This window comes from Pituophis catenifer, unplaced genomic scaffold, assembly GCF_029215685.1.
Source record: "Pituophis catenifer annectens isolate HBS135680 unplaced genomic scaffold, rPitCat1.0.hap2 SCAF_8, whole genome shotgun sequence".
Taxonomy (NCBI): domain Eukaryota; kingdom Metazoa; phylum Chordata; class Lepidosauria; order Squamata; family Colubridae; genus Pituophis; species Pituophis catenifer.
Genome location: NW_027256888.1, coordinates 69,149,965 through 69,162,131, shown reverse-complemented (window position 1 = coordinate 69,162,131; position 12,167 = coordinate 69,149,965). Strand labels below are relative to the sequence as shown.

Genomic DNA, 12,167 nt, shown 5'->3' with positions numbered 1-12,167 from the left:
TTAATTTCTACTCCTTCACTGAGCTGAAAGCTGGACAATAGCCTAAATAGCACTTTCTAATTATCACATGATTCCCTGGAAATGATGTGTGGGACTGATGCTTGCAATAAGGATAACACAACCAGAAACAAGTGAAAATTTTAGGAAAGCAGATTTCAGTAAAATCAAAGCTTGCTGGCAATAAGAATTCATTAACCATGGAATTGTTCATCAACTTACTTGGATTCTACTCAGGGGTGGGCTTCAAAAATTTTAGTAAGGGATTCTCTGCCCAGTTTCTGGGTGAGCATGGCCTAGTCGGCCTCCTGCACCATGGCAGGGGGAGGCATTTTTGCCCTCCCTGGGCTCTGGAGACTTTCTTTGAGCCTCCGGGAGGGCAAAAACTGCCTCCTCAGGCTCCAAAGGCCCTTTTCCAGGCTTCCCAATCTTCCGGCCTTCCTGATCTTCTAGTAGGCCCATTTTTCACCTTCCCCTAGCCTCCGCGCATGCCCTATACTTACCTGCATCCAAAATGGGCCACGTGAGGACTCCTGGGAGGGGTGGGGTGGGGTGGGCAGGGCCAGCCAGGAGTGGGATTTGGGGGTTCTCTGAACTGCACAGAATCTTAGCTAGAGGTTCTCCAGAAACCCTGCGAACCCCCAGCAACCCACCCTTGGTTCTACTTTACTAAAGGTTCTCCTCACTCGAAATTATGTGTCAGGATTGCTATGACTGGTAATTGCATTTAGATGACCTCCATGGTCACTTTCAATTTGGTACAGGTAATCTCAGTTATGACTAGTCACTTAGCGACTGCTCAAAGTTACAACAATCTCCCCCAAAAGGTACTTACAACCTGGTTCTGAAGTTCCGATGGCCGCACACCCATCGTGGCCACATGCCCAGATTTTTGGGCGCTCAGCAGACATGTTGCTTTTACAGCCATTTAAAGCCTCTCATGGTCACATGACTGTGGCTTCCATTTTTGTGGAAAACCAGTGTGTTCTTCTGGGTTTCCAGCAAAAAAAAAAAAGCATCCCTAGCGAACAATGGGTTCACTTAATGATTACCACATTCACTTAAATGCCACAAAAAAGTTGGTAAAATCAGGTTGATCATGTGATGTTCTGCTTGATGACCATCATGACTTATTGAGCCTAATTGCCAGGCTAAATTCCAGTCGTAAGTCAAGGCTACTTGTATTTGTGAAATTCTAGATTGATAGACCTCAGAAATAAACTTGTTGTGTGTTTTCTTATTACTCCTGTTACTATAATAACAAAGTCCTTCTTAGAATGAGGAAGCTAATCCCCTTAGATTTGTTTCCTTTGCTCACTTCCCATCAGTTGACATTAATAGAAAGACCTTATTGTTTTCTAATGTAGAAAATTAGCACCTACCCCTCTCCTAGAAGAATGAAATATTTTGGGAAATATTTTAAAAAAGGCAGAATATTATATTTCCCTAAAGGAGAAACATGCTCTTGGAAAGCAGCCCCCACCTTTCTTAATAGACCCAGCAGGACTGGGCCAGCCTATCTACAAGACAAAAGACCTTCAGCTCCAGGGGGATGGCATTAAAACATGACACCAGTGGACATAAAAGGATTAGCCCACTACCATCTCGCAGCAGAGCTCACCACATGGCACAACAAGCCCTTTCATTGCTTAACCAAGCAACTTTCAACCAAGCCTGGGACTCAGACAGACTACAAAGATAGCAGTGACCCCTACAGCAATCAATAGAATATTTTTCTTGCACAGGAACAGGAAGCTCAAGGGCAAGGTATAAATAACCCTCACTCTCCACTCCATATGGTCAGCTGCCCAGGACCTCAAACCCATGTGGTCCTGTTTATCAATAAACTATCTTTCCAATCAGCCTCCATGTTTCCAGTGTCTTTCTCCCCACTTGGAACTGAACCAGATGGATATTTCTTCCAACACTAACAAGACTTCGAAAAACCAGCATCGCTTCTGCTCACAAAGTTTTATGCAGCTAATCATGTGTCACAGTCCTGCCTCTCAGATTGTTGTCTATGCCTAACAAATGCTCCATATATTCCATGCCTTTGACTTTTTTCTGAATTTCAAGTGAAATTATTGGCTTTCCTCCAATGGAAGGTGATTAAGCCAGTGGTATCTCCTTCCTTCTCTTGGGTGAATACGTTCCACCTGTTTTCTATAATTAAATCTAGCCCTCCGACTGCTATCAGGTCTCATGTAAAATGTTCTAGAAACAATGTCTAATTGATTTTGACCAGAAAGGTTGATCTGCTGCCCTGAATTAGCTATGGGTCTCAGCTTTGACTTTGCTGTTTCATGAGTCCCTCCTTTTCCCTTTCTAGAACACCCTGCTCTGATCACCTCCGTAGCAATTACCTTCTGTGAAGGCCTATTACAGGCTACAAAACACAGAGAAAGCACAGCAATGTAAACACAAGCGATTCAGAATATCTGGTTCAATCGTCACCAGTCCTGCTTGGTGTATGATTAAGTGTTACAGTCGCATGTTAGCACAGCAGCTCCCGTCCGACTAATCTTAGTTGTTTATGACTTGCCCATTTCACAAAAAGAGCTGTTAATGAGATGCTGGCAGCTGCGGAAATGTGAAGAACCTTTGCACTAACAGCAGAGAAAATGGGATCTTGTTTCAGCAGCTGCCCACGTCCACTCAGAGATGCCCACCTTTCAGTCACAATTAGTTGATGTGCTACAAGCTAAGCTAGAGGCATACAGCCACTCACATCACTTTGTGGCAACCAGAAGATGCTTGTTACCTTGGGATGGGCGTCCAAGATAAAAAATGACGCGCACAGCAGGAGTGAAATGCTCTGAAGTCTGCTACCGGTTCGCTTCGCTACCGGTTTGCTTTGCGTGCACATGTGCAGCGCACATCAAACACGCGCTGCGCCTGCGTGCACACCACAGGCGCTATTGTGCAGTGCTGAAAAAGGAGGATTAAGAAGCCTTTTCTGAGTCTGCAAAGGTAAGTAGAACAGCGAGGGGGGAGAAAACAGCTGTGCTGCGCGATTTAGATTCTCTAGAAAGCAGGATTTCACGTGGCCCAGCTGATTGTCGGAAAGATAAATATGTACTAAGAAAATGATGATAAATGTTGAATATGATGACACAAAATTTGTTGTACCCAGATGTTACACTGATTGATTAATGATGAATTGTTTGTTTAAAAATAAAAATAAAATCCCCCCCCCAAAAAAGGAAATACCAGTTTGCCCGAACCGGTAGCATTTTTTACTATCAGTTCTGGCGAACCAGTCTGAACTGGTAGCATTTCCTGGCGCACAGCAACGATAGATATATCTGGTCTTCCCAAAATGGAGGAGTTTCCCAGAACTGTTGAGTTTAATACTACTAAATGATTCTGAAGGTATTTTGCAGCAGTAGGTAAATTGCCCTTGAAACAATATGTGCTTGACTCACATCTATTTTCATGAAACAGAAACTTCCCTTAGAAAAAAAATTGATGTAGCAATTAAAGCTGCAGGTCTATCAGGCATGCTGAGAACATGCATTCTCTGGGTCTTCCTTCAAGTTAATGTGACACTTTGTCTAGGGAATGGAAGCTCCCTCTGCTATCTCGTGGAGAAAGTAAGTTAAGGGAAAAATTGGGGATAGGGAACAATCAGCAGCCGCAATGGGTATTCTAAGCAGATGTTTGATGTATAGCAACTTGTGTCTTTTGGATCATCTTACTTGAGCAGATGAAAGCAGTGAGACATTTTTAGGATGGTTCCTTACCCTAAAGCAGGGATCAGCAACCCGCGGCTCTGGAGCCGCATGTGGCTCTTCACCCCTCTGCTGCGGCTCCCAGTCACTCAAAATATGCATCACAATATGCGTCACAACCGACAACCGCTATCGGTTCTCTGAACTACTCAAAATTTCCGCTACTGGTTCTCCAGAACTGGTCAGAACCTGCTGAAACCCACCTCTGAGTCAGACCATGTATAATTGACACTGGATTTTATTATAGATTTTAGATGTTATTTATTATTTTATACTAGAATTTTTAAGTGTATATATACTGAGTGCTTTTCTTTGTTCTGGTCTCTGTAATAATAAATTGAATTGAATATTATGTAGTGGTGTTATGAGGAATATGAGGAATATATTAAAAGTCATATTGAGCTTTGAGATATACATATAAACATGAATAGATAGATAGACCATGATGGTGTTGAGAGCAAACACAGATAATGATTACATGTAGTCTTTGACTTACAACAGTTCATTTAGTGATTGTTGAAAGTTACGATGACATCGAAAAAAGTGACTTATGACAGCTATTCGTATTTATGATCGTTGCAGCATCCTCATGCCACGAAACTTGGCAACTAACTTATATTTATGATAGTTGCTGTCATAGGGTCATGTGATCATGCTATCGTAGGGTCATGTGATCACCTTTTGCAAACTTCTGACATGCAAAATCAATGGACAAGCCAGATTCACTTAACTTTGGGAATTGGGTAACCTAGTAATCTAGTAACCATGTTACTAACTTAACAACTGCAGGGATTCACTTAACAATTGTGGCACAAGGAAGAATGTAAAACAGGACGCGTAACAACTGTCTTGCTTAGCAACAGAAATGTTGGACTCGCTTATGGTCATAAGTCAAGGACTAACTGTAACGAAGAAGTAACTTGAGATTTACTTACATCATGGAATGGTTATGCAAGTGAGACATTGGACAGGTCTCTCGTGTTCTCTGCAGCTACTCAATGTGAAAGGGAAGTTACTCAACATCCACACCCATCTGCCTTGAACTGATTTCACTGACAGCATATTTCCATGTTCGCATTATGCCATTCCCTCTCCTCCAGCTTCAACAAAGACAATCGGTATAATCTTCCTCTAAGGAATTTTGCTTCCACCGCTCCAAGAGGTCACAGGTCACAGAGGAACCCATAGAAACAGGAAACGGAGCTTCCTCAGTCTACTTTCAAATACTCAAAAACCTGTTTCCTTTCTCTCCCGCAAACACAACCTCGCAATCCGGCGTTTGGTTCAGATCCATAGTGAAAGCAACAGCAGAAAGCGAAAGAGTTTAGACGGCCTCTGCTGAGGACGATATGAAAGACATACCGAGGTTCTTGCAAGCCAAGAGAATGTGGGAGATATTTTCAGTATTGCTTTTATTAACCTTGGGACGAAGCAGAGCAGAAGCCAATTCAACAGACCCGATCTTGGTCACGACTTTGGATTCCAGCAAAGTGGAAGTAAGTCATCCTGGCTCAGCCGTTCCTGAAGTTCAGAGCCTTGGAGGTGTGGAGGCAATATCATCGATACCAGATTCTTCTGCGAATCCCACTTCTGTGCTGGCTATAAAACAGGATGGACGAGACATAAAACATAGCACTTTTACAACCCAGGAGGAAATTCAAAGCTCGCCAACTCCAGTTACAACCCAGCAAGGAGAAAACATCAGCCTTAAAACTCCTAGCAGAGAAAAGGACAGTGATGGTAGTGTTACAAATGCCAAGACATCGATCCTACCTAAGGATGGAGGACATTCAGCACAGATCCAACCCCGAAAGGGTCCTCTTGAAAAGGAAACACTGAAAAAACCAGTTGTGAGCAGAACTTCCAGACAATCGGGCTACGGCAGCAACAGCGGCCAGCAAGCTAAAGATAACAGAAGCCCCAGCTTTGATACTACCAGGGGAAAGTAAGCAGAAACATATTACCTGCATTTTTTCTTTCTTTCTTTCCTTAGGAAGACTGGCACATTCTTTATAGAATCCTAGGTAAAATTTCCTTCTGTTCTTCAATAAGAGCAGAAGTCATGAGAAAGATGGCTGATAGACTGAAGCCACCCAACTGAGTCACAGGTAGGAAGGTATAACTGTGTTGAACTAGGCACTGCAGTGAGGATGGGGAAAGCAATTTTGGATAAGTTGGTCACAGATAGAATTAGAATAGAGCTGGGAGGGACCTTGGAGGTCTTCTAGTCCAGCCCCCTGCTTAAGTAGGACACCCAATACCATCTCAGACAAGTGACTGTTCAGTCTCTTCTTAAAAACTTCCAGTGATGGAGAACCTGCGATTTCTGAAGGCAAGCTATTCCACTGGTTAATTGTCCTCATTGTCAGGAAGTTTCTCCTTAATTCCAGGTTGCTTTTCTCTTTGATTAGTTTCCAATCATTATTTCTTGTCCTGCCTTCTGGTGCTTTGGAGAAGAATAGAATAGAATAGGATAGGATAGAATAGAATAGAATAGAATAGAATAGAATAGAATAGAATAGAATAGAATGGAATGGAATGGAATGGAATGGAATGGAATGGAATGGAATGGAATGGAATGGACTGAACTAGACTAGACTCGACTCAACTCGAATGGAATGGAATGGAATGGAATGGAATGGAATGGAATGGACTGAACTAGACTAGACTAGACTAGACTAGACTAGACTAGACTAGAGTAGAGTAGAGTAGAGTAGACTCGACTCGACTCGACTCGACTCGACTCGACTCGACTAGAATAGAATAGAATAGAATAGAATAGAATAGAATAGAATAGAATAGAATAGAATGGAATAGAATTCTTTATTGGCCAAGTGTGATTGGACACACAAGGAATTTGTCTTCAGTGCATATGCTCTCAGTGTACATAAAAGACAAGATACATTCATTAAGAATCATAAGGTACAACATTTAATGATAGTCATAGGGTACAATAAGCAATCAAATCATACTAGGAAACAATCAATATCAATATAAATTGTAAGGATACAAGCAACAAAGTTACAGTCATGCAGTCATAAGTGGGAGGAGATGGGTGATGGGAACGATGAGAAGACTAATAGTAATAGTAATGCAGCCTAATGTGAATAGTTTGAGGGAGTTATTTGTTTAGCAGAATGATTTGACCCCTCCCCTTCTTTGTGGCAGCCCCTCAAATACTGGAACACTGCAGTTTCGGTTATTTAAATTGCATTGACCTTGCAAAAAGTACAGCAATCTGCATGTAGGATTTCTAGGTTGTCTGCAATGCGAAACGTCCTGGTCTTTTATTAAAGTAAAAAAATAATAAACATAAAATATTTATTTTAAACAGTTTTAATAGCCATTTAGGAAACCATGGCTGCAGATAGCATATTATTGCTTTGTAATTAAAGGTGAGCAACTTCAGTAAGGCATGTCCGTGAAGCTATTGCTGGGAAAAAGTGGCTCATGGAGTTTTTGGTGTCAATGAATTGTCGCTTCAGTTAAGTGTTGGGAGTCTTCCTGATCAGCTTCTGTGCTTCTGCTAGTAAATCCCTAGGCTCTTTTGGCCAAGTCTTTGGAGGATAAATAGAAGGAATGCTGGCTGCTATTTTGGCTCTGGAGGTTATCAGTTTGTCTTTTTGCTGTCAAATGACTACGTAGTCCCACACTGTAGTTTTTATATTGATTTTATTGCAAGAAAATTTGATTGACGCAATATTGTTTTGAGCCACCCAGAGTCAAGAAATGCAAAAAAAAAAAAAAAAAAAGTAAATTACTAAAAATAAACCAGGCAAAGCATCATTATGGCTGTATTTTGCTTCATTTTAATGGGCTACATCAAGAAAGCAAAATGCTCTTTTGAAGATCCATACAGCATTGACATTGACATTGGCAAAGAGAGAGAGAGACAGAGAGGGAGAGAGGGAAAGGGAGGGAGGGAGAGAGAAAGAGAGAGAGGAAATCAATCCATTGTTTGGGACAAGCCATCATTTAAAATGCTGCAATTAAATTCCAGTATAACAGCTACGCAACCAGTTCAGAGGTGGGTTTCAACAGGTTCTAATCAGTTCTGGAGAACCAGTAGCGGAAATTTTGAGTAGTTCAGAGAACCGGTAGTAAAAATTCTGACTGACCTCACCCCCATTTATTCTCTGCCTCCCAAGTCCCAGCTGATCGGGAGGAAATGGAGATTTCACAGTATCCTTCCCCTGAAGTGTCGTGGGAATGGAGATTTTACAGTATCCTTCCCCTGCCACGCCTACCAAGCAATGCCACACCCACTAAGCCACACCCACAGAACCAGTAGTAAAAAATTTTGAAACCCACCACTGTACCAGTTGTTGTCAGGAGTACAGTGGTGGGTTCTTCCCGGTTTGGTCCGGTTCTCCCAAGCCGGTAGCGGTGACGATATGACGTCACTGAACCAGTTCTGCCCCCCCGCCCCCCGCGCCCCGCACCCCCCATGCCCACTCCACCTCCGCGTTATTCTTACCTTTTATTTGGCTCCACCCCCAATCTATTGCTGCCTCCTGAGTCCCAGCTGATGGCTAGAGGGGAAAAAACTGTTTAAACTCTTGCCGCGGGGCTTCAAAGGGCCGCCCTACAGCTGATCAGTGTTAAAAGAAAACAAATGAGTAGCCCAGTGCCTGCAAAAATACATGAGTAGATCAGTGCCTGCAAAAAATAAATGGGTAGATCGGTACAGCTCTGCAAGCAGTTAAAAGCCTGGTAGACCAGTACCTCTGCTAAATCCTAAAGAATTGTCACATGACAATACTGCACATCAAGCCACGCCCACAAAATAAGCCATGCCCACAGAACCGGTAGTAAAAATTTTTAGAACCCACCTCTGCAGGAGTAAACTGATAATTTCTACATATTCCCTTTGGAAAACCTGCATTTACCTGAAGAATATAAGAACAGGCTGAATTGACTCCATAAATGTCCATCAACTGTTACCAACTTTCTTTCAAGTGTATTGGTCCAGTTCTTGATGAATGGATCCAGATGGGGAAAGGCTACCCTCCAAAATGTCCTTGACTTATTTAAACTAGGCAAATTTTAATACGTCCTAATGCCACGGAGAGAAAGATGGCTTATTCCCTCAGTCCGGTCCCTTCTCCTTTGGTGCATCTTGCTTCCTTTGGCGGCCGGCTTTTCAGAAGTGTCTCATCAGAAAAGAGAGATCAAAAATCTATGGAGGGAACAGAAAAGAGGAATTGATGATGACATCGCTCACAGTTTCATAAGGTTAACAAGCCTGTTTGACATCCCAGATAATTGGAAACTTTTCTTCAGATGCATTGCAGGGAGTAGATTGCATAGAGTCAGTCCTGGCATTGTTTCCTTTGACTAAAATAAAACCCAGAGGCTGTGATGCTATAGGTCAGTGATGGTTAACCTTTTCCGGACCGAGTGCCCAAACCCTCAAAATGCAATGCGTGTGCCCCCTGCACATGCGCCCCGTGCATGCGTGCATGGCCCCCTGCATGTATCCCGCCCCCTCTGCATGCACACATTCCCACACACACACCCTACACCCTGTCATGTGCGGCAGAGTTCCGAAGACCAGCTGGCTGGAGGGAGGTGCATGCACAGCGGGGCTGAACTGGGGTGTTGGCTCATGTGCCATCAGAGAGGGCGCTGCATGCCACCTCTGGCACATATGCCATAGGTTCTCCCTCACAGCTATATGTTTTTTTTTAGAAAGACTGGTATAAGACAGATAAAAACAGAAGCTACTAATATCTTTCTACCCAGCCTTCTTAATTTAGCAGCCACCAGATGGCTTGTCTGATACAGGTACTCCTCGACTTACGACCACAATTGAGTCTGAAATTTCTGTTGTAAAATGAGGCATTTCTTAAGTGAGTTTTGCCCAGTGGTGAAATCCAATTTTTTTTACTACCGGTTCTGTGGACGTAGCTTGATGGGCATGGTGTGGCTGGATGGGCATGGCTTGGTGGGCATGGCAGGGGAAGGATACTGCAAAATAGGGCCTGGTGGCTCAGCAGACTGATAGCATTGTGATTAACACCAGCTGTCTGCAATTACTGTAAGTTCGAATCTCACCAGGCTCAAGGTTGACTCAGCCTTCCATCCTTTCTAAGGTAGGTAAATTGAGGACCCAGTTTGTGGGGGCAATAAGATGACTTTGTATAAATAGACAAAAGTATGAAGGCTATTGCTTAACGCACTGTAAGCCGCCCTGAGTCTCCGGAGAAGGGCGGCATATAAATAAAATTAAAAAAAAAAAAATCTCCATTCCCACCCCACTCCTGGGGGAAGGCTATTGCAAAATCTCCATTCCCACCCCACTCTGGGACCAGCCAGAGGTGGTATTTGCCAGTTCTCCGAACTGCTCAAAATTTCCGCTACTGGTTCTCCAGAACCTGTCACAATCTGCTGGATTTCACCCCTGGTTTTGCCCCATTTTACGACCTTTCTCACCGCAGGCGTTAAGTGAATCACTGCAGTTCATAAGTTAGTAACCCGGTTGTTAAGTGAATCTGGCTTCCCCATGGATTTTGCTCGTCAGAAGGTCACCAAAGGGAATCACATGACCTTGAGACACAGCAACGGTCCTAAATATCAGCCATCTGGATTTTGATCACATGATCCTGCTGAAACAAACAAAAAGTTAAAAAATTATGATATTTTTGTCGTTGCTTACCAAGCACACCTAAATTATATTAAAGTAACCAAACTATCTTTACAATCCTCAAGGCATGTCACAACTTTTCAGCACCCCTAATGTTTGGAAATTGAAAGCTGAAAAATTTGACACGCCCTAAAATTGTGCAAGGGTCGTAACTGAAAAATGGTCATGTCACATTTTTCAGTACCATTATAACTTTGAATGGACACTAAATGAACTGTTGTAAGTCCAGGACTACGTGTACTTCCCAGTGGTGGGCTGCTACCGGTTCAGACCGGTTAGGGCGAACCGGTAGTTGCAAACTGCAGGTGGGCCCGCCCCCACCCACCCGCCCAGGTGCAATCCCATCCTATATCACTGTGTTTTTGACACCGCACGCATACAAGGAAGGTGCATGTGAGCAAATTGCAATGTTTTGCGACGCTGCACGCATGCGTGGATGGCACACGCAAGAGAGAAGCAAGTGTGCGCGCTCACTCTCTCACATTTCTGGTTGCTGGGTGAACCAGTTGTTACAGTATGTGACGTCCACCTCTGGTACTTCCCATGATTCTCACTCAATATTGGGATAGAAGCTAGAGATGATCAGACTGTAGAACAGTGTATTTGAATGGAGCCACGCTACAGATGGAAACTTGAGCTTATTAATTATAATAAACTTATATATCTGCCTATGGAACAAAATCAAAATAATATAAATTTTACACACACACACACACACACACACACACACACACAAACAAAACTTTGCAGATCTCAGGAAGACTGCAAAAAATCTCTTGGAATAAATTGTTACACTTTGCTTCAAGTACTGCCCTTGGAGAAAAAACTTTGGAGCTTTGTCACTATATATGTTGACCGCAGGAAGACCATTGTACATACAAAAATGGAAGGACACTTGGATTCCTACCATGGACGAATGGCTGCAGAAGCTGATGGAGTTGGCTGAAATGGCAACATTGACCATTTTGATTAAAGAAAAGAATATAAGTACTTTTGTTTCCACATGGAAACCGCTTCTGAACTTCATGCTTGAAGTGGAAAAGAATGAAACGTTGATTTTGGGTTTTACCCAGAGGTGGGATTCAGCTGGTTCGGACCAGGTTCAGGTGAATCAGATGCTAATTTTACATCTGGTTTGTCGAATGGGTAATTGCTGGCCCCTCCCACCCCACCCCACCCCTCCCAGGAGTCTCCAAGTGGCCCGTTTTGGATGCGAGGTAAGTGCAGGGCCCATGCGGAGCCTAGGGAGGGCAAAAAATGGACCTACCAGAAGTACCAGAAGTCTGGAAACAGGCCCATTTCCGGCCTCCGGAGGGCCTCCGGAGCCCAGGAGAGGCTTGAGGAAAGCTTCTGGAGCCTGGGGAGGGTGAAAAATTCCCCCCCCTGCCATGGTGCAGGAGGCCGAGTAGGCAACACCCCCATGGCCATGTCCACCCAGCAACCAGGCAGAGAACCAGTTCCTAAAATTTTTCAATCCCACCCCTGGTTTTACCGATTACACTGATAGATACTTATAGAAATGGCTAGTTTATATTGTTATGAAAAAACAAAAAGTTGTGATTTGATGTTAATGCCTTATTTTACTGCAACGGAGAGTGTCAGAAGTCAATGCTTCCTTTTCTTTTTCCTAATCCTTCCACTGGTTTCTCTTCAGATCGTATAAATCTTTCGCCTTTTACTTTTGCATTTTGTATCTTATTTTATCTTATAGCTCAATAAAAATGTTACACTAAAGTACTGCACTGGCTGCTGATTCATTTCACTGCCATATATAATCTGACATATTCGATTTT

The 12,167-nt window shown here is 43.2% G+C and overlaps 1 protein-coding gene across 1 annotated transcript in view; it reads left to right on the top strand.

Moving 5' to 3' along the window:
• The first annotated feature begins 5,077 nt into the window (after positions 1–5,077).
• Positions 5,078–12,167, top strand: part of MMRN1 (multimerin 1) — an 87,579-nt gene continuing 80,489 nt past the window's right edge. Inside the window, exon 1 of the mRNA XM_070948810.1 lies at positions 5,078–5,673. Within this exon, the coding sequence (XP_070804911.1) occupies positions 5,078–5,673 (596 nt within the window). The remainder of the gene's footprint in view (positions 5,674–12,167) is intronic.